The sequence below is a fragment of the Vombatus ursinus genome, unplaced genomic scaffold (assembly GCF_900497805.2).
Source record: "Vombatus ursinus unplaced genomic scaffold, bare-nosed wombat genome assembly UNPS02000580.1, whole genome shotgun sequence".
In the NCBI taxonomy this organism is placed as follows: Eukaryota; Metazoa; Chordata; class Mammalia; order Diprotodontia; family Vombatidae; genus Vombatus; species Vombatus ursinus.
Genome location: NW_020940358.1, coordinates 3,122,935 through 3,149,686, shown reverse-complemented (window position 1 = coordinate 3,149,686; position 26,752 = coordinate 3,122,935). Strand labels below are relative to the sequence as shown.

At 42.0% G+C, this 26,752-nt stretch overlaps 1 protein-coding gene across 1 annotated transcript in view; it reads left to right on the top strand.

Moving 5' to 3' along the window:
* The window catches only part of MYT1 (myelin transcription factor 1), a 190,148-nt gene that overhangs the window by 108,808 nt on the left and 54,588 nt on the right, over window positions 1-26,752 (top strand). The window contains exons 5-12 of the mRNA XM_027850027.1: window positions 5,223-5,470; window positions 7,132-7,983; window positions 10,696-10,830; window positions 11,809-11,899; window positions 15,988-16,101; window positions 22,287-22,501; window positions 24,586-24,791; window positions 26,038-26,307. Coding sequence (XP_027705828.1) covers window positions 5,223-5,470; window positions 7,132-7,983; window positions 10,696-10,830; window positions 11,809-11,899; window positions 15,988-16,101; window positions 22,287-22,501; window positions 24,586-24,791; window positions 26,038-26,307 — 2,131 coding nt within the window. The remainder of the gene's footprint in view (window positions 1-5,222; window positions 5,471-7,131; window positions 7,984-10,695; window positions 10,831-11,808; window positions 11,900-15,987; window positions 16,102-22,286; window positions 22,502-24,585; window positions 24,792-26,037; window positions 26,308-26,752) is intronic.

The window sequence follows — 26,752 nt, the reverse complement described above, 5'->3', positions numbered from 1 at the left end:
CCCTTTGACTGAATCCAAACTTCATAGAAGAAATCCCCTTAATAAAAGGATTTGTTCTACAGAAGTTGGACTTAGTCAAAAGGCTACACCCAGGGACCTAGAGGACCACATGTGGTCTCAAGGCCTGAAAAAGTGTGAGTGTTGGCCACCTTTAGACTTGAATACCCAGCAGATTATTCCTCAGAGCTAGGAGAGGTCCAGGCAATCTTCCTGAATAAGTTTTGTTGGCCTTAAGAGAACCTGAGGCACTAATGTTTAAACTTCATCCTTTCCAATGGGCTTCCTGGAACTACCTGGCAATTCTTGGAAGGCTTAATCAAGTGTGGCTGCCAGGGAATAGCTTCTTGCCCATGCAAATCGACACCTAAGGGAAGAAACATCATGTCAGGACAAAGCTGAATTTCTCCAGGTCAAAACATTTCCAGTAAGAAAGGAGGTGAAGAGCTTTCTGCAGTGATTCAATCACAGTTTTCCCTTTGATGGGGGTTGGAGGAGGACAGATTACATCAAGAAATACAAATCTCAGATTCTCAACCTAACCAGGAGTGGGGAACCTGCAGCCTTGAGGCTGCAGGTTCCCCACCCCGACTAGACTTTCACCTCCCACTCAGTTAACAACTGTAGCAGGCAGAAGGCCAGGCAACTAACTAATGGTCAGAATACAGCCTTTAGCCCCCGCCCCCAGCTCCAGCTGCAAGAAGCCAAATCTATAGGGAAACCAAGCCCCCAGTCACTGCTGTCCTAAGTGCATCTTCACTAGCCTTTTCCATCTGATCCTGGAAACCAGGAAGTGATATAAAGAACTTAAAAGAAAAGGCATTTGTTAGCTTTGCTTCCCTGGCTTAGCTCAAAGCAATCACTTTTCTGCTCAGTCTCAAATCACAGTCCCCACTTTTTTTCTTCTACTGGCTGTTTTCTGGGTTGCAAATGAAGCATATGTAGACAGTACTTAGTCTGCATCTGTGAGTCTACTAGTTATCAGTGCCTTACTGTATCTGGGGCAATCCCTAAAACTTAGAAACTGAGTTCTTTAGGTCTGCCTTAGCATGGGATTGAGTAGCCTCAGTGAGATTTTACATTTAGGACTCAATACTTTCCAGTGGAAAGGGAATGAATATACAAGGCAAAAATTCTGGAGTGGGGCAAGCTGTATTCACCCCTGATTTCATAGGATCATTGGTCTAAAGTGGAAAGAAACTCAGAGGCCATCTATTCCAAACCCCTCATTTTACTGACAGATGACATCTTCAGAGTCCTGAGTGATGCTGGTAGAAAATTTTACCAGCCTGTGTGCCTTAGGGAGGCCCCTCTGCAAAATGCAGATATTCACAGGAGGTACAGACAACATCAAAGGGGGTGACTGCTATTGACTGCATCTTAAATGTGGTTCACAAACCACTGCAAAATTCTGTGTGATGAACAATTTAAAAAGAAGTGGCCCTGTCTATTTCTGCAACTGTAAATATGTATCCATGGGGAAGGGAAGCAAGATACAGTAGATGCCGGGTTTTAAAAGACTTGGTCTTACACATACAGATCTTTAATTAAACACACTCATAAAACTATAATGAACCATTCATTTAATTAAATGGGGTGAGTCATTTCATTAATTTTTAGCAAACTGCAAGCAGCCATTCCACCCTTCTTTCCTAGTTGGAATGCAAAGGGATGAGAATGACTTAAATAAAATTATTTTCTACCATATAGATTTTTGGAGGGTGGGGGGTTGTTCCTTAAATGCAGATTCTTCTTCATTCTAATTAAAATCAAGCCTCAAAGTCACCCCCAAGTTTATATTGTTGTTTGTTTCCTCCTCAAGCTGCCCCACACCAGGATGCAATGGTTCAGGGCACATCCGTGGGAAGTATTCAAGGCACAGAAGGTAAGACACCTTTGCTGGGAAGTGAAAGATTTTCAGAGAGGAAGGAAAAGGCCAGATGGTTTTCATCTGGGTGTGCCTTTTCTTCCCTGCTGGGTCAGGAAGGAGATACATCTGTAATTGGGTTCAAGAACTAACTAAGCTGTTTTAGGCTCTGAAGGTATGTCCCTTATCTACTTGCTTCAAGATGCATTCAATGGTTTAGAAAAAATCTAGCCCTCAACAGTATCTGCACTAGAAGTGGCATGGAGAATTTTGCGATTCCTAGTATCTGTGGCTGATCAATGTCGCATAAATTTAAATAGGCCATAGAAGGTTAGAGCCATGATTTTATAAAAATCACAGGATTCTGATTAGGAAGGAAAGAACCTTAGAGATCATCTGGTCCTCATTTTACAGATGAGGAAGGTCACTCAGCTAACAAGAGCCAGGGCCCAGGATTCAAACTCAGGTCTGCCAAATGCCAATCTAGGGATCTTTCCATTACACTGCCTAGAGAGAATGACATGTAGTCCCTTCAAGTCTTGTGCTCTGGCTTGCCAATGTCTTCTTAAAAGGTGACACCCAGCACTAGAGGCAATAATGCCATGTGATTTGACCAGAGGAATAACCACAGGATTACCCATCTCCAGGATACCCTCCATCCACCCACCATGAGGAAAGAACAGGGACCTCACATTCCTGACCTTCCACAAACATGGACCAGACTGCTCCAGAGATAATGAAATGCTTCCATAGGCTGCCCACTTAGGATGATATTTAATCATCTGCTTCCTCCAGGAATAGATCCTGCACTGCTCCTCAGGGAGATTATGTTTCTATGGGACCTCTTTTCTGCTGGAAAGAGCAGGCCCTAAAGGAGCTCCAGGGAACTGTGGTGAAAAGATCCAGCTTTCTCTTGACCAGTGATATTGTCCAAGGAGACAGTGCACTTCACGGACATCCTGGGAACTCCCAAGCACTAGCTGGTCAGTGGAATAAGCACTGCCCAGAAAGAATGTGGTCCTTAGAGCATTGCCACCCTGCCCACTGGTTCCTGGGAGCAACAGCACAGGGAGAGCCCATTCCTACCTACTTTTTTCACTGGCCTTCCACATCACTCTTTTGCCCTCTCCAAATGCCTACCTGTTCCAATACCAATAGGGGCAAGAGATAGTAGAGAACCATAATGCACAAGGCATGGGGAGCATAGCCTCCAGATCACCATGGGAAAAACTTCACATCTCCTAGAAACAGGACCCCCCCCATTTTTAGAAGCTGGGGAAAGCCTCAGCTGCTCCCCTTGCTCCCATTGTAGCAGCACTCAGTCTGACCAGGTCAGAGTTTGCAGGATTACAACTTCCCTTCTTCTGAACACTATGCTTCTGTGAATGATGCTGAAGATCGCACTAGCTTAAAAACTACTAAGTAACATAATTAACTCACATTGTACTTTTAGGTTACTAAAATCCCTAGGTCTTCTTCACATTAACTTTTCCTAGCTATATCTTTTCTTTTCTGTACTTGAACAATTGACTTTTTTTAAAATCTAGGAACAGGACTTAACCTTTATCCCTATTAGATTTTACCTTATTAGCTTTGGCCCTTTGTTCTAGCCTGTCGAGATCTTTCTAGATTCTAGCTCTGCCATGCAATATCTCTTTCTCTAAGTTTTGTGTAATCCATGAACATAATAACTATCATCTATACCATTATCCAAATCATTCATAAAAATCTAGAATAGAATAGGGCCAGTGACAGATCACTAGAGCACTCCACCAGAGATGCCCCATTCTAGACTGACATTAATCCATTAAATACAACTTGTTGGAGGCAGTCATTCAAGGAGGCCCAAATCCTCCTAACTTTATCATCATCCAGTCCACAACTCTCCATATTGACCATGAGGATGTTGTATGAGAGACTGTGCTAAATGCCTTGCTAGAATTCAAGTACATTATGTCTATGGCATCCTAGTGACAGTCTAGCGATCCTGCCAGAAAGTAAAGGAAGTGAATGTGTTATAACCGCGTCTTAATGAACTCATACTGGTGCATAGTAATCACCTTTTCCTAAGGGCCCATAAAGCACACAATTAATCACCATTCTAGAATTTTTCCATGTGTCATCATTGGATTCATTGGACTGTAGTTTGGAGGACTCAACTTTTGTTTCCATTGGGGAGGCAGTGTGACCCAGTAGAAGGAGGCCTGGACTTAGAATCAGGAGGATCCCATGTTCATGTCCTACTTCTGACACTAGCTATGTGAAAATGGGCAAGTCACTTAAATTCCCTGAGCCTCAGTTTTCTAATGTGTATGTGTAACAGGGTGGCGTTCATATGTGTAAACCTTACCTGATAGGGCTGTTCAGAGGCTCAAATGGGTTCAGGTATAGTTCTACAAACCTTAAAGCCCCTCACAAATGTCAATTATCAGTAACATTACATTTTGGGAGAACATCTGCCCTTTGCAAGATTTATCCTACTGCAGTACCTCTCCCATGGCACCTCTCCCATTTTCTGTATTTTTGAGAAGCATAGACTGGGTTGAATTTTCTCTCCACAACTAGAATGAGGCTCATTTTGTGATAATTTTTCAGATGATCATTCCATCATTCATTCATTCATTCTTTATTCAACAAACATTTATTAAGTAACTAATATGGGCCAGGCACCATGTCTTGAAAGTACTAGGAATAAGATAAAAATGAAAAAAACTGTTGCCATGAAAGAGATTATATTCTAATTATCATTTTGTAAGGTTTAACATTAAAGTCACAAAATTAAGGACAGTACAAACAATGAATGCAACATATTAGCTAGCTTTTATATAGCACTTTTAGGTTTACAAAATACTTTACAAGTATTATCCAAACAACAACCCTAAAAAGTAGGTAGCATTATTATCCCCATTTTATGGATGAGGAAACTGAGGCAGACAGAGGTTAAGTGACTTGCCCAGTGTTGAACAACTGGAGGACAGAAGAAAAGGAAAGGGCAGTAGTAAGAATAAAAAGAAAGAAGTTTGTCTTAATTGGTATTCCTGACAATCATCCTAACCTAACCTGAGGATAGAAGAAGGAAATGGTTTTGTAATGTCATAAGATATTAGGGGTAAGATTCAAGAAAGGATTGTTCTGCGTGTGAGAATGTTTAAACTCTAGGAAGACTGGTTGAAAGGGATCGTGCAATCAGTCCTTTTCCCCTTAACCTCCGAGGTATTAAAAACAGAACAAATTCTCATCTGCATGATTTGGCTGTTACAACCTGGTCAGGAAAATGGATGTGTTGACCTCCCTAGGTCCCGTCTGTCTGTAGACTTCCTTGTGCCTCATGCTGAACTGAGTCCTTTCTTCCTTCCAGTTTACAAAGCTGTCCTCTAGCAAAGAAAAGAAAGCTTCAAGACACGGAGGCGGAGCACCTGGTGTCCAAGAGGAAATCTCATCCTCTGAAGCTGGCTCTTGATGAAGGCTACAATGTAGATAGTGATGGCAGTGAGGAGACAGAGGCGAAGGAGGATTCTGTCTCCGATGAATCGGAAGGAACTTTGGAAGAGGAAGAGCCTGAACCCATAGAACAGGAGGAGATTCATAGCCCGGAGCCAGCTGAAGGTGCTTTGTCAACTCTGATTAGAAAGTTTGCTTTTTCACATTTTGAACAAAGGGCATTTAGTGTAGCTGCAGAAGAATTAGAGTCCCTATGAGTTCTGGTTTGGGGCGGGGTAGGAGGGGGAAGGCGGGGAGAGGATGTCAAGGGAGTCCCATGTTTGAGGGGGGATGAACACTAGCTTGGCTCAGCCTCCCCAAATCAAGAGCACACACAACCCTTCTGAAAACAAGAGGTTTCTTATCCTCAGGAATGCTGGGAGGCTCCCCCAGAAAGCGCCAAATAATTGACACGGGGCAGACACCTGCAGTGGTGTGTGCCTTTCAGGGTTGCCTGAGCCTCCCCCTTGTAAATGCCCTACTGGCCTCAGCATTAAGAAAAAATTATATGAAAAAATGACATATTACAAAATATAAATTACAGAGGTAACCAGCAAAGGATTCACTGCAAGTCCCTTTTTTCAAAGGGTACTCCCCTAATGCATTTAAAATGAATCAATTTACAAACATTTGATTTATCCATGACAGTGTAAAGTACATTTTTAATATCTTATTATGAGAAAGAATTATTCTAACATGGCAATGCTGGTTTCATTTTTTAACATGGGCTTATATGAGCCCTGACCTAAAAGAAATGAGCCTGGATTTAAAGGAAATTAGACAAAAAAAGATGCTTTCCTGTATTTTTTAAGTGAAAATTTTCCTTGGTCTCTGAGTTAAGGTTGCAGGAATATGTCTTTGCTGCAGGAGAAAATTTGGGAGGTTAGGGGGAAGAAGAGAATGATATTGGAAGGTGGTAGGGGAGAAGTGGGGTGGAAATTTTATAATGAAATGGCATTTAGGGGCCTGGTTGTTTCTGAAAACTCTGCAGGCTTTTCTGATAGTTTGCATAATTACTATTTACTCATTCAACATTCAATAAATGTGCATTAAACACCAAGTATATTCAGGGGTCCTGGGCTGAGGGTGGCTGCTGGGGAGGGGAGAGATACAAAGATAAATACTATCAACTTTGGTACTTTAATGGAGTTGAGATTTTACTAGTATGAATACCCTCACCACTAGTACAGATCACAGTCCTACCAAGCATGTCCTGTGCATATTTCTTATCCAGGTCTTTCATAAATCCTCAAGAGGGTACATTCAGTGTTACAGAACCTTCCTTACTCATATAATACTTGGACTATTTGTCTTCTGACTCTCATTCTCACAATATTTCCCACCCACTTTCTTTTCTAGTCATAAGTGTCTATCATATTTTTAATTTTTTTTTCTGTTATTTAACTTGTGATTTTATTGGGTTAGTGAGCTCTTGGTGAGGAACTTTTATTTTACTAAAGCTGAAACACCTTCTCATTGATCTGTAGTTTTACTTAGAGTTGCCAGGGACCCCAAAAGAAAGACTTGAACCCAGTTCTTCCTAATTTAGAAGCCATTAACACAAACTGCCTCTCTTCTCTATAAGTAAGACTGGGGTGTCTGGAATTCAGGGTCACTATTAGGGAAAGATAATGCAAGTATAACCAATAAATGAGTGCAGATTAAAACAAGAAGAGTACAAAGTGCTAACCATCTGTTAGTGGTACTTTTGTTACTATCAGATCAACTCCCACTTACTCTTGGGAAGGAAGGGGAAGTGTTCATATCTACAGTCTCTCTTTGTGCAGGAAGGAGCCCTACCAAGTCCCACTACAGACCCAATGCATCTAGTGGTCCAACTGGCCCCTCCAAGGCCAATTACAGCAGCTACCAGGAAATCATTGCCACTTCTCTCTTAAACCTGGGCCAAATCGCAGAAGAAACCCTGGCTATTGAGGGCCAGCTGCCTGAGAGCCAAGGGCAAGCTGCAAAGTCTGGAGCCAACATCGTCCACCTGGTTCAAGAGGGCGCCCGTGAGGGGGTAACCGGGGGAGAGGGAGACAAGGAAATCTTCATCCAGACAGAAGATGCTGAGGAAGTCATTGAGGTCACAGGCGAGAGAGGTGGAGAGCTGTGTCTGGAGCCCCGAGAAGGCCTGGCCAGTCAGGACTCCCGCAAAGCCCAGACTGGGGCACAGGCCACCGAAGAGGAAGAAGACGATGAGGAAGAGGACGAGGATGATGAGGATGAGGAGGAGGAGGAGGAAGAAGAGGAGGATGAGGAGGAGGAGGAAGAGAAGCCACCTAAAGTGGTCTGTGAAGAAGTCCCCCATGCCTCCCAGGATCCCCCAAAGCCTCACTGCCCCAGCCAGCTCAGCCCTCAGCCTGAGTACTCGGTCATCGTCGAAGTGCGCTCTGACGGCGACAAGGACGACGATGCACACTCCCAGAAGTCCGCGGTGACCGACGAGTCAGACATGTACGACATGATGACCCGGGGAAACCTGGGCCTCCTGGAACAGGCCATCGCGCTAAAAGCGGAGCAAGTGCGGGTAGTCCGGGAGCCCGGCCGGTTGCCATCTGAAGCAGGGAAACCGCTCCAGGCCGATGGGAAGCAAAACCGGCCCCTGGACACAGTCCGGAAAAATTACTACAGCAAAGGTAAGTCTAGTCATATTCCGTTGGGTCCCTCCCGCCTCGGGCAGCATCGTATTGACTTACCCTGGAGCCTGCCTCTGCTGACCAGCGGGCCTTGATCCAGCCTCCTGCCAATCAACAAATATTCATTAATCCCCTACCATGTGCTAGGTACGCCTCTTGCCTACCCTCATTTCCTATGCTCCCCATTTCAGTCACCTCCTGAACAGTTTCCCAGGGCACTATGCCCCCAGGTACGGCTGTTGTCACCTGGATTCCTGCTCCCTCCTCTACTCTATTCTCACCCCCACTACCCACGGCTGACCTAGCCCCTTCTCCCCACCCTCCTTCCTTACTCTCCATGGCTGTTTCCTATGTGGGTCCTGTCCCAACTCCCTGCCCATCCCAGCTTTTCCAGGCTCTATCTACACTGTCTCTAGATGAAGCTGCTTTCTGGGTTAGCCAGATGCCAGCCCCATTTGTAGGCTGCTTTCCTAACTCAGTTCCCCTGCTCTTAAGCCAGGCCCTGACTTTCCTACAAGTAGGATTTTAAATGTAAAAGAATGTGAATGTTACTACCCACACACAACTGGCCCGATGAAATGGAATCTAAGCTGCCTTAAAGATGGGACTTCTTGGGTGTCCTCTTTTCCTCTGATACTGGGTGGGTAGCAGCTCATAGTGCATGACAGAAAGGTGGAAGGTGGGAAGATCTATCAAGAATCCAGTAAAAATAAAAAAAGCTACTGCTGAATTGAAGGATAAATGTAGCTTGGTTCTATCCTCAAGGAGGTGTCAAGGCTGACATACAGTCAGTTAGTGATGAGAACTATTACAGATTCTGTCGATATCATTTGATGAGAAGAAGGTTGAGGGCTAGGCAGAGAGACTGTCCAACGATTGAATGAGAAAACAATGCCAAGAGCTCTGTAAACCAAATGTTCAGTTAGCTAAAGAAGCTTTGTATATTCTCACTGAGGGCTTACACTTCCTCCCAAATGCCTTGAGTGTTTTGAGATTTTATCCAGCCACTTAAAAATGTTTGAATAACTAGATTTTTTACAGATTCTATCCAAATGACAGATACAAATGGCTTTAAAAATTTCAGGGTCCCAGACTCAGAGAGTTGGAAGGGACCTCTAACATTACCTAGTTCAACCCATACTTGAACAAGACTATTTCTCAAGGACATCCCTAACTAGTGATGATCTAGTCTTTGCTTGAAAACCTCCATTGAGGAGAGTCTTGGCTTAGTACTTCCCCTGACTGGTTATTTGGCCAGGGAGTGGGGAGGAGAGGAATGAGAATACTCCAAGTACTTAAGAGGCACAGATTGAGGATAAGGATAGACCCTTTTTCATGTATGTCAGCTTGGCTGGGAAAAAGTTCATTTCATAATGTAAAGTAAGGCTGGGGATATAAGACTGAAGCTATCTTTAGGAAACTGATTCTGGCCTAAGTCATCAGTTAGGAAGAGTCTAGCCACCATCCAGCTTAGGAGATTAGTCAAACCTTATTTTTACAGGTCTTTGTGACCTCAGATAGTCAACTTCTATTTTCCTTCCATGAAGTGTATGCCTTCCATAGTTTATCTCAAAAGTTCATAGATGAATTGGAAGGGAACTAGATGATTTAGTCCAAGCCTTCATTTTATGGATGAGGAAATTGAGACCCTAGATATAAAGTGACTTGCTTGAAGTCATACATATAAGAAGTGACAAAATCAGGATTTAAACACAGATCTTCTGACACTAGACCAACATTCTTCCTACAGTACCATGCTAAAGATCTACCAGCTTAAATACTATGCTCCCTACCTCCCCATTGGCCTGTCTGTTGACAGAGGGAATTGATCTGATTCCCAGGCACACTTGTTTGCCCCAGTGCCATCCCATTTCAGATGGGTTTCTATTGGGAAAATTTTTCCAAAACAGATTAAAAAGAAAATTCAATCAACTATCCAGATTGTTGTCAAGTTGTGTCTGACTCTTCATGATCACATTTAGAGTTTTCTTGGCAAAGATAGTGAAGTGGTTTGCCATTTCTTTCTCTAGCTCATTTTACAGATGAGGAACTAAAGCAAACATGGTTAAGTGACTTGCCCAGGGTCACACAGCTAGTAAGGATCTGATGCTGGATTGAACTCAGGAAGATGAGTCTTCCAAACTTCAGGGCCAGCACTCTCTCCACCATACCAGCTAACTGCCCTAACTATCTAGATAACTTTTGTGTAAAAGATACCAAGCACCTTGGACAGAGTCAGGAGACTCAAGTTCTAATCTTGGTTCTCTTCCTCACTGGATGAGTGGCTTTGAACCTGTCAGTTTCACTCTTTTGTTCTTAATTTCTCCATCTGTCTAATAAAGAGGTTAAATTAACTGATGTCCAAGGTCCCAGCTCTACTGATCAGTGAGTGTATCCAGCCTTTTGGCTAGAAATATTTGGATCATCGACTGAAATTTTCAATTTCTATCCCAATGGTTGGTGTTAAGAAGAAATGGCTTTCCCAAGTCACATTTTATTCTGATTGAACATTTGAGTAGTATGGTTCTAGTCTCAGGAAATCCCTATGCCACCTTCCATGACCTCTTCCCTCAGCTCCTCCTTCTCTGAACAGCAAACTAGTGTTAGGTATTGTAACCTTCCCTTTCTTATTCTTCCTTTGTCTGGGGCCATCTGTCCATAACTCCTAAGTCAGAGGAAACTCCAGTCTTCTCCCCTTGCGTTCCTTCCTAGATGCTTCAAGAGCTGAAAAGCGTGAGATCAAATGCCCCACTCCAGGTTGTGATGGAACTGGTCATGTCACAGGATTGTACCCTCATCATCGTAGTCTGTCTGGCTGCCCCCACAAGGACAGGATTCCTCCAGAGAGTGAGTACCCTTCATAGTCACTGTTCACATTGGCCCATGACATTTGTCCAAACCTCAAAGCTCACAATGCATTGCTGTCATTCAGCAGGGCAAGCAGTTCACTTCAGGCCAGGTCTCATGGTGCCTTGGGCTGTCAGACACTTACCCAGTTCCTCCAATTAGCCATAGGCTCCAGATCCAGTGGCATAGGGACTGCCTACATAAAACATTCCCCATAACCAGTCATTGAACTCACAATTACAACATGTCAGATGTGCCTGCAGATAGCCAGTGGGTACATGTGGACAATGCTCTAGAAGAGAAGCTATAGTTGATCTCTCCTTGAGCCTGAAATAGAATACTCTTAGAACATAAATAACATTGTGTGTGGGATAATTGGATAATGGCCAAATTGGCCTTATCTGTCATTCCAGTTTGCAGGCTTATAATAAATACAGAACTGCAGGAATTGGGTTTGGGGGACAAGGTGCTAGGGAGATGAGAATAGTCACCTTCATTGTAGCTTGAATTCAAAACATACAAAAGGAAAGTCTCAGAAAACAAATTATTTTCTTCATGTTTAAGGTGATCACTGCACAAGACAGATTACAATTAGATGGAAACCGCAGCCCATGTGAAGGATTAAAGGCAATAATGCCAGGCACTTGTTCTTTTCTGCCATAGAAAGGAAGAATTCAAAAGAAGTAGGAGATGGCTCACTCACCCCTTCTACCTTCTGCACAGACCATACACACACACACACACACACACACACACACACACACACCCCTCCCCCCATACTTGATACTTGACCTAGATCCCATATCTGATTTAAGAGTGAATGGCTATGGCTCTTCCTTTCCTATAGACAAACCCTAAAGGAACGTTTCTGTTTGCTCAAGCCCTAGAATGTGGCTTGTAGAATGATTTGATTATCTGTCTCTTTTTTTCAACTCTGCCTCACCTCTTCCCTTCTCCCCTTCCCTGTCTCTCCTACAGTCTTGGCCATGCATGAGAATGTGTTGAAATGCCCCACTCCTGGCTGTACAGGGCAAGGTCACGTAAACAGCAACCGGAACACACACAGAAGGTACTTGTCACCAAGCTGATAGGAGGGTGGAGCCACTGACCAACTCAGGGGGCCTCAAACTGCTAACAACTGTGCCTAATGAATAGCCCATTGGCCAATAGCCTGAAAGAGTCAGTCCCTGGGGCTTTGGGAAAACCCAACAATTTTTGATTCTCATTCACTACAAGCCTGGTTTTCCTGCTTGCCAATGATTCTGAGGGAGGCACAAGATGGGAAGGGAGAGAGAAGAGGACAAGACCAGAAAAGGGGAGATATGGGATGATACTGATGTCAGAAGACAGATGGAACTTTGGGGCCAGAAAACTATTTGCAAGACAGAAACTGAGTGTCCTTTTCTTCTTAGTTGAGAGATAATAGGGAAACTAAGGGGAAAAAACCTCAAATTAGTCAATTATTTTCTTTGTGAGAAGTCCAAGTAAAAAGAGATTGAAATTTGGGTCATATGTGGATTGCAATCATCTATTCCATGTGTGTTCCTCATGATGAAGATAATTTAAAATTGATTGAATACACCTCCATAACTCTCACCCAAGTGCATTAATTCCTTGTGTTATCAATGATCATGCTCAATGAATGACATGTGAGTATTTGTACCTGGAGCAGTTGGACGTTATATTGTGCATTCATTCATTCATTCATTTATTCATTCATTCATTTATTCAATCATTCATTCATGTAATAAACAAGAATTAAGTACCTACTGTGTGTAGAGCGCTGTGCTAGATGCTTGTGGAGATAGAATTTAGTTAAGTTAGTTTAGTTTCCACTTCATTCATGGAAGACTTACAGTCTAGTAATGTTACTGAGAAAGCCTCCAGTCTAATAAACCAGATAAGGTTAAATTTAAAACTTGTTGTAATTACACTATAACCTCTCCAAGCCAGAATTAGGAAATTAAAATACTTTATTTTGTACTCTATTGATGTTAACAAGTGCAAACAGCTCTGTCTCTCTATTTTCACATTACCCGATGTCCATTATCTAGAAGTCTTTATAGAATCCCCTGTCACTGTTTAATTTATGGACCAACCAAGACCCTTTGCAAGGCTAGGTGTCTTAATAAAAGGTTATACTGGGTGGCCATGGTAAAACCAAACCAAGTCTCATATCTTTTGACGGTCAGGCCACAGGGTCTTTCTTCCCTTCTGGCTACTGGTGAGCCCAGGGCTAATGGTGTGTAAAAATAAGTTATGCTCACACACACACACACACACACACACACACACAGAGCCTTTATAGAAGATGAGCAGCAGGGAAGGCAGGAAGGAATCTGCCCTGGTGGAGTCAATAATGAGCCCTTTCCCTGGTTGGACTGTAACATATGATGATTGTCTAATCTCACTGATCAGCTCATTTAGAAAATGGATTTAGAGAACCACCTTGCATGATCCAGTCTCTCTCTCCTGGGTGTTGAGGCTATGACAAGTCACCATCATTATGTAGCTCTGGGTTTGGAGTCAGAGGGTCTGGGTTCATTTCCTGGTTTTGCCACAAATGACTAGGCAAGTCATTCAACCTCTCTGGGTCTCAGTTTCCTCCTCAGTTAAAAGAGGGGGTTGGATTAAATGATCTCAAAGGTCCTTTTTAGACCCAATAAGCTATGAGGCTTGCCATCGTGGCTCAGTTTTGGGTCAGACCCAGGCAACCAGAATAAGGGTGTATTCTTTTTCAAAGAGTTCTTACAGCTCTTGGGAGGGTAGAGCCACCAACCAAACCAACTCCATACCCAAAGAGAGCAAACAATCATGCAGAATGCAACGTTGGCCTCCTGGCCCACAACCTGAGATTTCTCTTTCCCTTCCCTACTCTAATTACCGTGAAAAATTCCATTGCTGACTTGGTATTTTCTCAGAGCATCTACTGTGTGGGGCATATGGTAGCAATCTGTGGTGCTACCCTTTCTCAGAGGGTAAAGAGAGAAGTAACTCCAAAGAATGTTTGTTGAAGACCAGTGGGCAAGATTTGGATTTCAGCAACAAATTCAGTTCAACAAATAATCACCTACTGTGTGCAAAGCACTATGCTCCACACTGGGGATATAAAGATGAAAAATAGTCTCTGTCTTCAAGGAGTCAGTAGCCTTGGCCTAACCCTAGGGTGGACATGACACTTAGAAAGATAATTAAAATTAAAGGTAGAGTATGATAAAATTTAAAAAGAGATTCCAATTAAATGTTCTAAGAAAACTGGAAGAAGAAGAGAACACTTTTAGTAGGAGGATTGAGGCAGATTTCATGACAAAGGTGGCCCCTGAGTCAGACCTTGGAATGAAAGAAGGACTTGGGTAGGCGGTGATAGAATCTGTGAATGCACAGAGGCTAGGGAGGACAAATGATGTTTGGGAAGGAACTAGCAGTCCGGTTTGTCTGGAATAGAAAGTGCATAAAAGGGAGTAATGTGGAATAAAGCTAGAAAGATAGGTTGGGACCAAATGTGGAAGGCCTCAAATACTAGAGCAAGGATTTCATATTTTATCCCATAGATGATAAAGAATCACTGAAGATTTTTTAACAGGAGATCAGCCTGTGCATTAGGAGGATTATTTTCACAGGATGGATTGGGGAGGATAAGAATTGGATACAGGGAAACCACTTAGGAGGTTAGTATAATAGTCCGCATTAGAGATGGTGATTCAAAGGGGATGAAGGCAAGAGAAGTTCATGTTAGTAGAATCAATATGCCTTGGCTTCTGAAAAGGTGAATTGGAGCCAGAAGTATAGGGCCTCAAATCAGACGAGGAGCATCAGATATGGCAAATGAGAAAGAGTGAAAAGTCCCCCAAGAAACCCCAAAGTTTCTAACCTAGGTTTATATATTCAGAGTTTCATAGATTTAGAGCTGAAAGGGGACCTTGGAAATTATCCCTTCATTTTACAGATAAGGAAACAACCTAAGACCCAGGGAGGTTAAGTGACTTTTATGCTCATGAACATTGTCAGATGACATGACCATGGTTCCCAAAAAATAATGGTGGAAACATCAACTCCTGTCTCCAATGCCTACTACTTCTGTAATCCCTGGCAAGTCACTTAACCTTCCTGGGCCTCAGTTTTCTTAACTTTTAACTGAAGGGCCACAAAGAATCACAGAAAGCAGAACAACTTTAAAACATGTAGAATTTATTGCCTGTCTAAAAAGAAAAGCAAGTTGTGTAGAATAGAGATTCACATTATCCAATGTTCCTTTTCTGATCTACTTTGCATATAGAGATGTTCATTCTATTTGTGTTTGTTAAGTGCAGAATAAAAAAAAAATAAATAACAGGAGGAACTAGATGACCTCTAAGTTCTCTTCTAGCTCTAGAACTATGACTTTATGGTTTTTTAATTGCTTTAGGGCACATAATAGCAATAAAAGATGACAACCATGTAGTACATTAAAGTTTACTAAGTGCTCCACATAAATCAGCTCATTTGATTCTCATAACTCTCAGAGGTAGGAACTTCAGGTACAATTATCCCCATTTTACTTTAAAAACTAACTCTTCCAACCCCTTTAATTCTCTTCTATGGATGGTGGTGCCATCAATAGGAAAGGAGGAGATGAGAGGAAGAGAGCATTAAGGGAGGAAGATGATGAGTTCATTTGCTACCATGCTGAGTTTGAGGTTCCAGGAGGATATTTAGGTTCAGATGTTTATCGGAGCTAGTGAAATTCAGGAGAGGACTTGGAAAAAATTGGTGCTGGATAAGTAAATTTGTGAATCTTTTGAATAGAAGTGATAGTTGAACCATAAAAATGGATGAGATAACCAATGAAGAGTACAAAAAGAGAAGAGAATGGAATCTAGGATAGAGCCTTTGGGGACACCCACACTTAGAGAGTGGGAGGACAAGGAACCAATGAGGGAAATAGAAGAGTAGTCAGGCGTAATGCCCTCCCTTGCTTAGAATTTCTTCTAGATGTTCTTCATTGTCCTTTCCAGTGGCCCCATCCCATCACACCTGTGGAGCTCTGTGAGTGCTCATGCTTGGGGGGGTGAGATGGCAACAATAAGACCAAGACACATTCAGTGCAAATCCTGAGCCAAGGGAGATGTCTCCCTGTTCCTTATGCTCAGTTTTTCCTCCTTGTGTTTTTTTCCTTAGTTTGTCTGGGTGTCCCATTGCTGCAGCTGAAAAATTAGCCAAATCTCATGAGAAGCAACAGCCGCAGGCGGGCGATCCTTCCAAGAGTAGCTCAAATTCTGATCGGATTCTCAGGTGAGTGAAGTAGAGAGGACAGAAGCAAATATCATTAGTAAGAACCTACTCTTATTAATTGGGACTCAGAGGGCTCTCCCTCCGTGTCCCTTGATGACATGCTCATATCCTATGGCTCTGTTGCTTTAGTAATGAGTCCTGTTTTTACATCTTTAAGTCATTCTAAGATGGGTAGATAATTCATTGATAATTCAAGATTGTAAGCTCTTTGCGAGCAGAGACCATGTCATTTTCCATCTTTGTGTCTCCAGTGCCAAGTACTGGGACCTGCACATTTTAGGTGCTTAATGTAAATTGGATCAAAATGAATTCTTAAAATAGCAGAAAAGGAGAATCAAAGAAGGGGTAAATAAGACTGTTGCTTGGGTGAATGGGATGAAAATAACCAATGAGAAAAGGCAAAGCTGCCCAGCTGTTTTGCTTCTGTTTCCTCTACAACATAGAATGACCTTTGGACTGGAAAGTGCAGGTCAAAAACAGTTAATGTGGAGTTGAAATCCAATATAAGCAGGGAAATAGTGAGAGAGAGAACCTAGCTGTCCTTGATGAGATACAGGCTCTAGACTCAGGGAAATGAAAGAGGTTGTGGCTGTGATTTCAGAATTTGTCAGTGATCTTTGAAAGATTCGGGAGATCAGAAGTGCCACACAACTAGGGAAGAGCAAATATTCTAATGTCCAAAACAAAAAAGAGAAAGGAATCTTCAGAGTATAGGCCATTAAGCTTGACTGCAATTTCTGACAAAATTTTAAAATGAATTATTAAAAGAATGGTTAGTGAATGTCTGGAAAAGGAAGCAGTGATCAAGAAATAACCCAGCATGATTTCATTAAGAGCTGGTCATGCTAGATTTGGAGAAATGCTACAGTTTCTCTAGATCTTAACAAAGTATTTGACAAAGTCTCTCATATCATCCTTGTGAACAAGAAGGACAGTTATGAACTAGATGATAGCTTCAAAATGGTTGGATGACTGGACCTGAAGACTAGTCTTTAGTGGTTCAATGTCAACTGAGAAGGAGCTCTCTCCTAGAGTACTATAAGTTTCTGTGGTTGACCTTGTGCTGTTAAACATTTTTATCAGTGAATTGGAAAAAATCCTACATTTATCCATTTTGCATGCGACACAAGGAGTTTTACTCGGAGTCAGGAAGATAGGGGTTCAAATCCCATTTAACATTTACTGGCCGTATGATGGTAGGCAAATCATTTAACCTCTAAAAGCCTCAATTTTCTCATCTGTAAAATGAGGAGTTTGGACTCTTTGGCCTCTAAGGTCCCTTCTTCCAGCACAAAATCTATGATCCAATGATCCTCCAGTGACCATTACTAAAGATGACATTTAGTATCTGCAAATATCTCAGTGAATTTAGCAAATCTAATAAGATAAAGCTTAATGAGGATAAATGTAAAGTTTTGCATACATTCTTTTAAAAAATCAGCTTCACGAGTATAAGATGGAAGAGGTATGGGCAAATCGAAATTTGTTGGAAATAGGTGGGGGTGGTGAAGATTAGTGGATAGCAAGTTCCATATGAGTCAATAGGAAGATACTGCAGCCAAGAAAAGCAAATGACGTCTTAGGCCACATTCAGAGACAGTGTATCCAGGACTAAGAAAGGAGGCAATAGCTTTACTGTATTCTGTCCTGAAAAAGCTGCATCTGGAAGTATAGTGTTTAGTTTTGGGTGCCATATTTTAGGAAGAACGTTGATAAGCTGGAGAACAGCCAGGTGAAGGCAGCCAGGATGGTCAAGGGCCCCTGAGCTGATCCCATGTGAGTTTCAGTTGGAGAAACTGGGGGTATTGAACTAGAAGAGAAGGCGCGCAGAGATCTATGATAATTTCCTTTAAACAGTTTGAAAGACTCTCATGTGGATAAGGGGTAGATTTGCTTGGCCCTAGAAGACAGAACTGAGAGCAATGGGTAGAAAGGGTGCAGAGGCAGGTATAGGCTTGACATAAAGAAAAAGAAGCAACTTCTAAATAATGTGAGCTCTCAAAAAAAGTGAAAGAGGCTACCTCAGGGTATCATGGATTCCCTTTTCATAGTGGGTCTTCAAGCAGAGGCTGGATGACCACAGATTACATATTTTGGGGAGGGGATTCTTGTTCAGGTACACATTACATTAGATGGCCCCAAGGGTCCAGTCCGATTCTGACAGTCGCTGTTTCTACTTCTGTTAATTTATTCGAATTGAATTGAATTGTTCATTTCAGGGAGCACACACAGGACAATAACATACTTCTGTAGCACTGCATAATGCTACAGCCCTGGGCCAAGGGAGTTATGGTGAATCTAAAGACATCTCTGTGGATTGCTTTGGAATGTAAAATGCATAGGAATCATTGCTAATGCATTAGCCAAGCCAGAGGGATCCTTTCTTTTCTTTTTCTTTCTTTCTTTTTTTAAACTTGACTGGAAATGATTTTGCTGCCTTTTTCTTTGTTATTTCTTATGTTGGCTTGGCGATTTTAAGTCTTAGGAAAATTTTTGAAAGGCAAGGTATTCAATTACTCCCATCCATATTATTTCCTATGCATGACATCAAATACTGTTCTAAATGAGTGATTTGCGTGGCCAATCACTGTCCATTCTAGGAAAAGAAAGAAAAAAGGCCATGCACAGAACTTAAACTTCTATTTTCTTATATAAGGAGATTTATTGAAGGGAAATGCATGATTGGAAGAGAAGATGGGCTGGTCACATGCTAAGAGCAAGGGATGACAGGAAGACAGCCACAATGCTCCATTGGTATTCTCATAATGTTAGGAAAAATTGAGAAAAGCCCAAATTTAGGAGAGACATGGACAAGTATCACACAGGGTGGGCAGGCATGGATGGATTATAATCTGCATTGTTGGAGGGAATTTCCAAATCAATGAGATCATAGATCCATTTGTATATTTGATAATTCACTACAGTTGGCCAAGGACTCAGGAGGGCCATCAATTGGAGATCGTTAGGTCAGCATCCTAAGGTGGGTCTCATTAGCCCTCTGGGCTACAGTGGTGAGAGCTTCTGCCTGCAGCATCAGATCATCCTGAGGTGGAATGCAGCATCATAGGATGACTTTCTAGCTTTCCCCTTTTATATAGGAAAACCCCATCCCTAATGTGCTTCCAGGATATTTCACCAGATTTCAGATTTCTTCCCTTCTCAGGAGTTCCAAGACAGTAATTGATGGGGCAACAAGGTTCTATCTCTTTCCTGCACTCTCAGATCTAAACTTTGGGATCTCTGAGCATTATAATTGGTTAAGGGCCTGAAGGAAGGGGAAAAGGAAACAGGAAGAGAGATCAAGTCACCCTGTGGCTAACTTTTCTAATGTACAGTCCTGACTGTTCTCAAAGAGAAATAGGCCATGATTTACATGATTGCACATGTATAACCTATATCTGATTGCTTACCATCTCAGGGAGGGGGAGGGGAGGGAGGGAGGGAGAAAGGGACAGAATTTAGAACTCAAAACTTTAAAAAAAAGTTAAAAAAAATTTAACACGTAATTGGGGGGGAAATAATATATATTTTTAAAAAAGAAAAAAAATAGGTCCATGCCTCTGACTGGGCCCTGTGAAACATCTATCTGAAAGTTTCCCAGAGCACATGGGCTCATCCCTCTTCACAGGTGGCCATTAGCTCACAAGGGGCAAAACCTAGAACAAAAGTGCCATTAAGTTTGTTCATGGCCTGGATTTATGACTTAACTCTTAATCATCTGAGATGATGTCCAAACTCTAAAGTATGTTTTAAATGCAACAAACAAGCTAACATTCACTAAAAGTTTTTGTTTAATACCACCTAGATTAGGAAGTCTTGCATCTATGAAATGGGCTAGCAGACAATCACTGGGAGTCAGAATAACCTCTACAGCACCTGGCTCTAAAGCCTGTCTTGTTAGTATTTTTAGAAGATGTTTAGGTATTTGCCTGTTTGTCCAGTAAACTCCATCTACAAGGAGGAGGTACTGTGCTAAGAACTAAGGAGGATCAGCCTTCCCTTATCACTAAAAGCGATAAGTTAAATGACCTCTAAGGTCCCTCCCTTCCAGGTCGTGATTCTAGCACATGCCACTGCAACCATTAGCGAAGTCTCTTGATATAGTAGAAGGAGAACAGGGTCTTGAAGTCAGAAAAGACCTATTTGACTCTGTGTACATCATATCACCTCTCTGCATCAGTTTCGTCATCAATGCAATGGGATTTCTAAGGGATGGGGAGAAGGGGAGTGGAGTTTGTGGTAAGGATGTATGTATGTAATCTCATCAGTGTGGGGAACTCCTGGTAGGGAAACTCCACCAGTGCAGATTGGTGTCTTAGAGAGATTCCAGGGGGAACCAAATAGATTATCAACTTGCCTGAGGTCACACAGCTAGTTTGTCTCAGAGGAAAGATTTGAACCCATGTTCTCCTTACTTCAAGGATCATCATCTATCCATTAAACCACACTGCCTAGACATGCAATGGGAGTAATAATACTCATACTATCTACTTCTTAGAGTTGTGAGGAAAGCAAACATTGGCAAGCCTTAAAACATTACAGAAATGTGTGTGATCATTCTCATCCTTGTGAGAAAGAATTTGGAGGGAGAGTACTTACCAATGATTTTATACCCATTTAACTTTCCTGACACCCTGAGCCAGCAACAGAAATGTGTGCTTGTCTCTCCTTGGAAACAAAGAAAGGATTGCCTGGAAATCCAGCCCCAGCATGTGTGTGCATGTGTGCATATATGTGCCTGTGTGCATGTACCTCTGCTTGTGTGTGCCCATACTCTCTGAGTATCCATTCCCTTGTCCATGACCTTAACCTAGTGAATGCCAATTCTTGACCTTAAGATTTCTGGGTTTTATTCATAGGAAATAGCAGTGCTCTGGGCCCTGGCACTGTCTCTAATATTAATTTGCTTTGTGATTCAGGGCAAATTATTTCACTTCTTCCAACCTCAGTTTCCTCATCTATGAGAAGGGAAATAATCATACCAGGTCTAATTGTTGTAGCTGTTATGAAAAGACAGATTGCAAAGTATTTTTTCTTGGGCATGGAGGAAGAAGGGATAAGAATACAATATTAATTTATGTTACTGTATCATAGAATTAGATTGGAATCCTGTCTCTGATGCTTATTTACTACCTACGTGACCATAGGCAAGTCATTTAATATCCCTAGGATTCAGTTTCCTCAACTGTAAAATGAAAGGGTCAGACTAAATAGTCTCTGAGATCTCTTCCAGCTCAAAATCTGTAATACCTTGACAGTTAAGCCAGATGATATCTATAAAAAATATCTACATGTGTATACATTAAGAAAAATATATGTACAGTGAATGTTTTCAGGGAGTTGGGTGGGTGACGTTTATATCTATTTATTTTTGTATGGGTCCGTCTTGTGTAAGGAACTCTCTTTACCAATACAGATTTTTAACTTGTTGGCAAAATATAGGTTTGGTGGTCTGGTGACTTGCCCCTGGTCACACGTTATGTATTATGTGTCAGAAGAACTCGAACCCAGATCTTCCTGACTCTGAGCCCAGCACTAAAAATCCTGCAGATAATGGAATGGCTGACTTGTAGTTTTTTTTATCAGACTGTTGAGATCGTCGCCACAGTGGAGATGATGCCCTGTCCATGGTACTGTACTGTGGCGAGCGAGACACTCCTCACTTCTCTGTCATACTGTATTCAGAGAATCCCTCATTCTGTGAGAGAAGTGCTGTCTCACTATGTAGCTAGTGGAAGTGGGGAGGGGAGGGGGAGTCTCTTCTCAACGAAGAAGAGGATTTCTACTCAGGGTAGGAGTAGGGAAAGAGAGCTATAAATCCAGAATTCCAAGTTCTAAGTTGGAATTCAAGCATTTGCCTATAGAAACAATGTTATACATGGTAGTTAAGTTCCCAGATCAACCTACAAAAATCTATCTAGGTCGCGCAGTGGATAGAGCACTGGCCCTGGAGCCAGGAGGACCTGAGTTCAAATCCGCCCTCAGACACTTGACACTTACTAGCTGTGTGACTCTGGGCAAGTCATTAATCTCAATTGCCTCGCCAAAAAAACAAAAAAAATCTATGTAGCCCCTAATGTAATTCAAATAATAAAATGCAGCTATGACTGAAGTTATGTGTCCCTGAGGACCTTCCATCCATCCTTGCTTTCACTGATCTTTCTGTCTTGTCACCCACCCTCTAGGCCTATGTGCTTCGTCAAGCAGCTGGAAATTCCTCAGTATGGGAGCTACAGACCCAACATGGTCCCAGCCACACCCAGGGCCAACCTGGCTAAGGAGCTGGAGAAGTACTCCAAGGTCACCTTCGATTATGCAAGTTTTGATGCTCAGGTTTTTGGCAAACGCATGCTTGCCCCAAAGATTCAGACTAGCGAAACCTCACCTAAAGCCTTTAAATGTAAGTTGGAAAGGGATTGAGACTACTTTTAATGATCCTTTCAGATTTTTCTTTAAGCTTTACATCCAGGGCTAGCAGGTTGTTCAAAGATACAGGATTGGTGGGGGCAGGAAAGGAGTGAGAGGATCCCTGGGACTCCTTGATTCAGAGCCTAATCTCCCTAGGTCTAGCACCTCAAATATGTTTCCCAGTTAAAACCACACCTAGCATAGAATACACTTAGCCCCCAATGACTTCATATGGCAGATCTCCAATTCAGGCCTATTGTCCAGGCTGAGCTGACTCAGGTACTTGGGAAATACGAAGTCATTCCTTCAGCCATCAAAACACAGATGCCTAGGTATAGAGTCTGTGTTCTCCTGCCCCACCCCACTCCCATTATCACCATTGCTTGCACCTAACCCCGCACTCTGGACAACCCCGGTTATCACAATATTCAACCTTTAAGACTTTAATAAGCGCATTAGCTTTTACATAGACATGCCCTGTCCATCTTTGAAAGCTTTCTACAAAAATAAAACCTACACTCATACATGGTGTGTGTGTGTGTGTTTAAAGATTTAAGAAAACAGTTTGTAGAAGATGTTGTTAGCCCCAAGAGAGCTTTCTCTCTCTAACTAATCCTGAATTCAGAGTCCTGTTTAATCCTGACACAGCTGCTCTCTAAAAAGTGCTCATGCTTAAAAGCATCCCAGTTGGCTCCCCATGATGGAGGCTCCCTTTATTCCTGGGCTAAATCTGTAAAGGATCAGACAATGGAATTGGATGGAGGCCAGTGCACACAACTGCCACTGCCATCCTGGGTTAGCGCTGATGGGAAAGTAATTTGTTTCTCTGCACAAGTGACTCTCTTGCTGAATAGATTGTGTTATTTGCAATATTAGCAAAGAATTTTCAGGGTAATTGTACTGACAAAAATAATTCCTGCAAACCCACTAGGATAATCCCTTCTATCTTTTCTCATCACTTATTTTACTAATTTGCTGATTGCAAGTCCATTAGTGCTAGAAATACTTATGAAATGGAAAAGCATCTCTGAGTGTACAGTGTGAAATTGAAATTGGCATTTCACCCTCATGAATGTTGTCAGGTTGTCCTCTGAACCCCTAAACAGGGATTAGACTGGACAATACAAGAAGGAATGAACTACCCAGGACGCTTGTGTGTTTATCAAAAATATCATTTTAAGAAGATGGTCATTGTGCAGAAATCACCATTTTTTATGGAGAGAATATATTTTCTAGGAATCGTCATTTTTCACATGTAGTCTTCCAAGATGCATGCACTTAACTTCCCATAAGATAAACCAGAGTGGTTCATAGTGAGGTGAAATGGAATTCAGAGCAAAACCATGTGAGTCCTGCTATGTTCTGGGCTTTTAGGTTTATTGGGCACATAAAAGAAATAACTGGACTACTAAGAAATGTTATATTTGACTGCTAGTTCATCTGAAAGCAATTTCATGGCCTCAGTGTAATTACTAACAAAGTGTCATTGTTTTGGGTCTGAATTTTTCATGTAACATGTTTTTCCTCCAACTATAATGTAAATCTATTGAGATAATGACTGTTGCTTAGTATGCCAAAAATTAAAAATTAAAGATCTGAACACAATGTGAGTCTATCTGGAAGTTTTCACTTATAAAGATTTTCTCAATTGACATGTTCAAATATTTAAGTGCTCTCTACATGGTAATAATTTTCCATTTGCTTTCTGAGGAATATTTCAAGATATATGTATTTATGTATGTATATATATATATATATACACATGCATATATATGTGTGTATATATACACATACATATATGTGCATATATATGTGTATATGTATGTGTATATTTATATACATATATGAACTAGACTCTTGAAAAGGAGGACTTGAGGTTAGGGAGATGGGAAGAGAGTTAAACGTGGTTTATTGGGTGGGTTTTCTTGCACCTCTCACCCTCAGGATCCCTGAGCATCCCTAAGACCTAAGTTCATATAAGTACCAGTTACACCTCTACCTAAATGCCCAAATTTATGAATAGCCGCTGTCTCTTTATTAAGTTGTGTGTCAGTCCATGTTATTCCCTTTTTGCAGCCAAACCTTTTCCAAAGGCCTCTTCCCCCAGGCACAGCCCCTCCGGTAGTTATGTGAAGAGCACGTCATCTTCTTCTGCAGGCTTCGACTACTCCCATGATGCCGAGGCTGCGCACATGGCTGCCACTGCCATCTTAAATCTCTCCACCCGCTGCTGGGAAATGCCAGAGAATCTCAGTACAAAGCAGCAAGATCTCCCCAGTAAGGTCAGTTCAGGAGGGTGTAGAGGCAAAGGTACTGGAGGAATGGTGGGGGCTTCACAAGGCCAGCTGTGCAGGTGCTTAATATGCCGATATGAAGGACGGTAAAGCTGGGGTTTAGGGGACCCACTCACTGAAGAAATGACTCTTCATTTCTAGTTTTGAGGGTACAGATGCTGACTTTGTGGAATGGACCATTGAGATAAGCTCTATCTAGCCAATCTTCCCTTACATCTCTTGATATAAAAAAATGGAATCATTTGGGGAGGGGTTGGATGTTACTGTCTGGTTTGAGACTCTCCAATCCCTATATTCTCCCTGCTAAATCAATGGCTCCTGCAGAGCTGAAAGTTAATGAGTTTCCTCCAGATGAATCCTTTACCCTGTCTTCCTAAGGGCTAAAGACCATCACAGTAGTGGTCTCCCTATAGCATCCTGTATTTCGTGTCATATTTACACCAACTCATTTCCCACATAGTTGCACTGCTTTAAGATTTATGCAACTTCTCCACCATGCTATGGAGGTGGGTACCTTTCCCCACTCGATTTCAGTTTTCTGTGTGTGTTGTCTTCTCCCATTAGATTGTAAGCTCCTTGAGGTCAGGGACTGTCTTTTTTTTTTTGTATTTGTATTTGTATTCCCAGCACTTAGCACAGTGCCTGACACATAGTAGGTGCTTAATAAATATTTCTTGACTATTATTATTTATTTAATATTTTCATAGTGTGCTTAGCACAATGCCTAGAATATAGTAGACACTTAATGTTTACTGAATTGAATTGAAAAGTATCATCAAATTATACATTTAAAGACTTCACCTAATCCAACTCATTTTTCAGATTAGAAAAGTGAGACTCAGAAAAATTAATTGGCCTGTCCATGGTCACACAGGTTGTAAGGGACTGGGACGGAATTCAAATCCAGGTCTACTGACTCCAAATCCTTTTTATTGTCCTACATTGCTTTTAGAGGTCAGTGGCCATGTAGATTTGACTTGGTAGCTGTTAGGACCATGAAAATCAAGTAATGAATCCCCATGGGACTCTCAAAAGTTGGTAAACCAGGAAATTTCCTTCTGAAATGTTGCCTTTTTTAGGTCTATGGAATCGACCTCCATTATCATCTCACAAAGGGGACGTTTTACTAAGGTCATCTGGGGTATATAATTCATTTTGTCTAATTTACCATGCAAGATGCCCTTGGGATAGGTAGCAGAATGACTAATGAAAGATTTCATCTTTCAAATTTCAGTCTATGGACATTGAGGTGGATGAAAATGGGACTCTGGACTTAAGCATGAACAAACATCGCAAACGGGAGAATGCCTTCCCAAGCAGCAGCAGCTGCAGCAGCAGTCCCAGTGTCAAATCCCCAGATGTTTCCCAACGCCAAAACAGCACCAGTGCCACTAGCAGCACCATGACCTCACCCCAGTCCAGTCAGACCTCACGTCAGGATGAGTGGGATGGCCCCATTGACTATACCAAACCCAGCCGTCAGCGAGAGGAGGAGCCTGAAGAGGTGGGTGACTGAAACACGCACATTCTAAATTTTAGTTTTGTTAGACTTCCCTGGGGATGGAAGGAAGAAACGAAGACTCAAGCAGCCCTGTCTCCTTCTGAGGCCAGTGTTGGGAAGACAAAGATTGCTGGGGTTTATTTTCCTGCCGATCACTTCTGAAAAACCTTTTCCATGGATAGAGCACCTGCCCTGAAGTCAGGAGGACCTGAGTGCAAATCTGGCCTCAGACCAAACACTTGACACTTACTAGCTGTGTGACCCTGGGCAAGTCACTTAACCCCAATTGCCTAAAAAAAAACAAGAAGAAAAGGAAAAAAAATGAAAAACCTTTCCAAGTGATGGGTTTATGTCTCCATGGCTTTCATTCAGGTCCTCAGGAATGTGAGCTAAGTTTGGGTCTAGTCCCTTGAAGGCCAAACCATTACCTTGAAGCCCTATTCCTTGT